The sequence below is a fragment of the Lactuca saligna genome, chromosome 7 (genome assembly GCF_052625555.1).
Source record: "Lactuca saligna cultivar CGN05327 chromosome 7, ASM5262555v1, whole genome shotgun sequence".
NCBI lineage: Eukaryota > Viridiplantae > Streptophyta > Magnoliopsida > Asterales > Asteraceae > Lactuca > Lactuca saligna.
Window position 1 is genome coordinate 20,207,978 of NC_136423.1, and position 4,523 is coordinate 20,212,500.

The 4,523-nt window shown below is 36.4% G+C and overlaps 1 protein-coding gene across 1 annotated transcript; it reads right to left on the bottom strand.

Moving 5' to 3' along the window:
- Positions 1 to 1,244: 1,244 nt before the first annotated feature.
- On the bottom strand, positions 1,245 to 3,004 carry LOC145005449 (uncharacterized). Its single transcript, XM_078964533.1, has 2 exons — positions 1,687 to 3,004; positions 1,245 to 1,604 (listed from the first exon to the last, which is right to left on the bottom strand). Exons 1-2 carry the CDS (start codon positions 2,842 to 2,844, stop codon positions 1,344 to 1,346), a joined length of 1,419 nt encoding a protein of 472 aa, XP_078820659.1. The 5' UTR covers positions 2,845 to 3,004; the 3' UTR covers positions 1,245 to 1,343.
- Positions 3,005 to 4,523: the final 1,519 nt, after the last annotated feature.

Genomic DNA, 4,523 nt, shown 5'->3' on the forward strand with positions numbered 1-4,523 from the left:
TGCTGCTCTGAATTCCTTCCAGATTATTGCTACCGGAGACGAGAAAGAAACCTTGAAGAATCTCGCCGGAAAACGACCTCGTTGTCCCTTCAATCGAATCCAAAACAGTGGTACATTTTTATAACTTTTAAACTTGCTGACTAGGAAGGGGTTCACCGGGTGACCCCTTCATTTTTTTTAAAAAGACTTTTTAAACCCTAAAAACATGAATTCGTACCCTTTAAATGCAAAAAAAAAAGTCACGAGAGACCATTTAAACAAATATACGAAATATTGTTAGGCTACAGTGATAATAATCCAAAAAAATACATTGCTAAAGATGGGTATATTTTGAAAGTAGAACCCCAATTATAACATTGTACATTAATATGTTTTATACTTTTAAATTTGTTTGAATTCTAGCATTGCATTTTCATTTTTTTCCTTCAGATTATCATTTTTATTAAACAATTATACTCGGAAAATACAATGTTATTGTAGATAGAACTTTCATTTTTTTTTCTTCAGATTATCATTTTTATTAAACAATTATACTCGGAAAATACAATGTTATTGTAGATAGAACGTCATGATCATGATCATCTGTAATCAAAACTAAAAAGTAGGATGCTCAAATATCATGTTTGTACTTTGATTATTATTATTATTTTTTGAATTCTGGCGTTGTACTTCCGAAGTATGGGTTAAAGGTTAATATCAATGTCCATAGTTCTAGCATAATATACGATAGAAATAATAACAATAAATGAAATAAGATGTTATATTATACAATAAAATGAAAGAACCTTGCTTTTTCTTGCACCCAGTTAGGGGCCAAACGCAATAAATAGTAGTATACTTTCATTTTATTATCTAATATACTATCACACTTCAAAATATATTGTTAATTTTTATTATGGATATAACTTTTATCCGTAACGTAATTAAAACTCAAAAGTAAAATATGTTAATTTTTGCAACTTTCCCTAATTTATATATTTGATTGTTACTAGGTACCCATTAACGGTCAGAACAACAACTTTACGTACGGAAATACACTCCAAGAAAAGCAGCATAGAGAGTTATAGTACTATCAACCTACAATGAAGTGAAGTTGCCCCTGATCCGCTAAACATTTTATAGATATTTGTGTTTTAAATATATTTGCAAGATTCTTTAAATCGACCATTAAACGTTTTTTTTTTTTTTTTTTTTTCCATTTCTAACAATGTACTTTAACAAAGGTTACAAAGAAAGCACAAAAGTAGTGGAAATTAACTAAAGATACGTATTGAAATGATGAACAAAACAATAACTAGAAACTATACAAACAACCCCCGGGGGTAGAAGAAAGTAGAAAGCGCCTAGCGTGTAGCTTGCAGCCGTTGGCCCATGTAAGCCATATGCCACGTGAGCCCCACTAGCGTCAACACATTGAAGGCAGATGAGTATGTATTCAACCTCTTGAGCTTCTCGTTCAACCTCAAAACATCTTGCCTCTCCGCTACTATATGTGCTGGAGGTCTGGCCACCGTAGCACCACCTGCATCTTCTACCCCCTCTTTAGCTGCACCCGCTATGCCTCTCCCTTCCTCTTTCTCTATCTTCAATCTTTCATACATCAACTGCAAGTTTGAAGAATAAAAAACGAGCCATATATAGATACGTATGCATTTTACACACACATATATTTTAATAATTAATTACCTTAGTTGCTCTAGGTTCCAACCAGATCATGTTTGTCAAAACCATCAAGAGAGCAGAAAGTAGACTTAAACCCTGAAACATCTCCCCTAAGCTGGAGAAAAGCTGCTTCGTTCGACTCGCTACATGCCCCAACAAAGCAGCGGAAACACAATAAGCCATGGCCTTGAAGTACACCGGGTATATCCTGCTTTGTACCATCCCAAACTGCTGACGTGGCAGATACCTGCCTAAAATATAGCTTGAAACAAAGGTCACCCACACGCACATACCGTATGCAGTTGAGAACCCCAGCATATGAATCAACCCGATCACTGCATCCACCTTATCACGAGACACCATGTACCATAATACATCATATGTCACCTCTTTTAACTTGCTTAGAATCTCAGCGAAACTCTTTTGCCCCACCTTCTGTACATTCTCTGCAGTTTCCTTGGCTTGATTCATTATATGTTGAGCGCCTTCTTCAACTTTCCCTGTCACGTTTCTCTGTATATCTTCTCCCATTCGTTTTGGTGAATCCACTACATCGAAGTTCTTTGCTTTGAGAGCGCCATCTTTTACAGTGTCCACAACATCCTCTGCGACCTTCTTCGCCCTACCGATTCCATGAGCCACGCTGTCCTTGGCCTTGCCTAAAGACTCTCCAATCGTATGGCCCGTGACCTTTTCAGATAATTTGTCTTTGAGATTTTCGCCTTTCTCATATACTTCATTCACAGCCTCTTTTGCACGTTCTTCTGCATCTTTGGCCTTTCCTACGGCTCCTCTAGCAGCATCCTTCGCATGTTCTTCCATTCCATGGGCTGTTTCCGAAACCGTGTCTTTCGTTTTCCCAAGAGCTTGTGCAATCTTATGCTTGCACTTACCAAAAGCATCACAAACAAGCTCTCTTGGACCAGAGAACTTCCCTTGATCCGCTTCATCCTCCTCAACTGCCTGCTTCTGCTTCTTCTCGCCGGAGGCATTAGACGTTTCTTGTGGTGAAATTAACACCTTGGTGTGGCCGTCGGCTTCTTTTTCGTATTCAACAACGACCACACGGTGGCCTTCTTTCACAATAACTTCGCTGTGGTCAGACGGAGGGGAAGGAGGTGACCACATCGCCCCTGTAACCAGTGACGTTAGCACAAGACCCAGAGCTAATATGTTCATCATCTTGTCTTTGTGTGTTATTTTCTTCAGAGTTCAGATCTGCCTATTTCTTTGAAAAGGGTTTCTTGAGAAACAAGAGTAGAATCTCTCTGATCTTCGGTGAATGTAAGAGATAAGCACGCTGATTATGCACGTAGTAGAATGAAGTTGACGCGTGGATTGTTGCATGCTCCCACTCAATTATACGTGTCTTCATTGTGAGGGGTGACTTTATTCCTCCAAATCACAGTGCGTGCGTGCTAGCTAGTCGTCCTCAAAAGAGGAACTAGGGTTTTCTTTATTCCTCGCATAATTTCATATAATATAAAAATATGTAAAATCTACAAGAATCCAAATCCAAATATTTTTTCTTTTTGCAAGAATTAAAGTTTAGAAATTATTCTCGTTAGTAACATCACTCACATGCAAATTCATAAAAGGACTATTCTTGTGACATCCCTACTGGAAAATGTCTAATGGAATACATATCAGATATGATACGATTGTCACAAAATTCCAGATTATAAAGGGATACTAATAATGAAATACATGGATATTATACGGTTAAAAAAAGGTGAATATGAGTGTATACTGTTGGAACTAATTATCATTTGATTCATGTTTAATTGAGTTTTTAATGAATAAAGGGGAATAAGAAGTACCCGTATTTCATTTTTTTTTTATTTTTAAGTATTTTTATTTTAGCTTTCAATATAATAGTCTATAAATTGCAATATTTTTGTAGCTTGTTTTGTGGTGTGAAATAATAAATTCACTAACCTTTATTTTTGTGCATTTTTATCCTTGTTTTAGTTTGTGCAGTTTTTTTTTTTTTTTTTTTTTTTTTTTTTTATCATCAGATGCCTTGATTTCCATCACTTGGTATTAGGGTATCCACAATGCATTGAACTCTATAGAGTTTAATAAAGTATCACATCATCATTCACTATTTCATACAATTTTATTCATTGTTATCCTACAATGCATTAAACTCTACAAGTTCAATAGAACATATTAAAAAAATAATCATTTAAACATTTAAAGACTTTTCTTTTTTCCCAATTGAAGAGTTTAATGACCATTGAACTCCAAATCCATTGAATGCCAAGGTGGCATTTCACAATGGTGGAGTTGTATCCATTGAATGACAAGTAGGCACGTCATCTCATTCAACTCTTCTATTAAACTCCCCATTGTGGATACTCTTAGAGCTAACGGTTCATGCCCATATACATTACAAGAGAGAGTGGTGGAGTGTCATTCCAACGTCGGATGTTTGACACCCATGAACTATATGACATGGGCTATAAAGATGGAAGCAATTATGGATGCCCAAGGAATTTGGGAATCCAACGAACCACCAATCAGAGAGGAGGTAAATGAAAAGAAAAACAAGTCAGCACATGCCTTCATCTTCCAAGTAGTGTCGGAAGATATACTACTCCAAGTTGCAAAGAAAAATAATGCAAGGGAAATTTGGGAATCATTAAAAGTGGGGTACCTTGGAGCCGACCGGGTAAAAAAGACAAGATTGTACACATCGAATAGTGAATTTGAAGCTTTGCGAATGAAAGACGGGGAAATAATAGATGACTTTGCTGGTAAATTAAGTTGTATACTAACGAAGTATAGTAGTTTGGGTGCCACACTTGAAGAAAACTTCTCGACTCAGTTCCGGACAATTTTCTTAAGTTGACGGCATC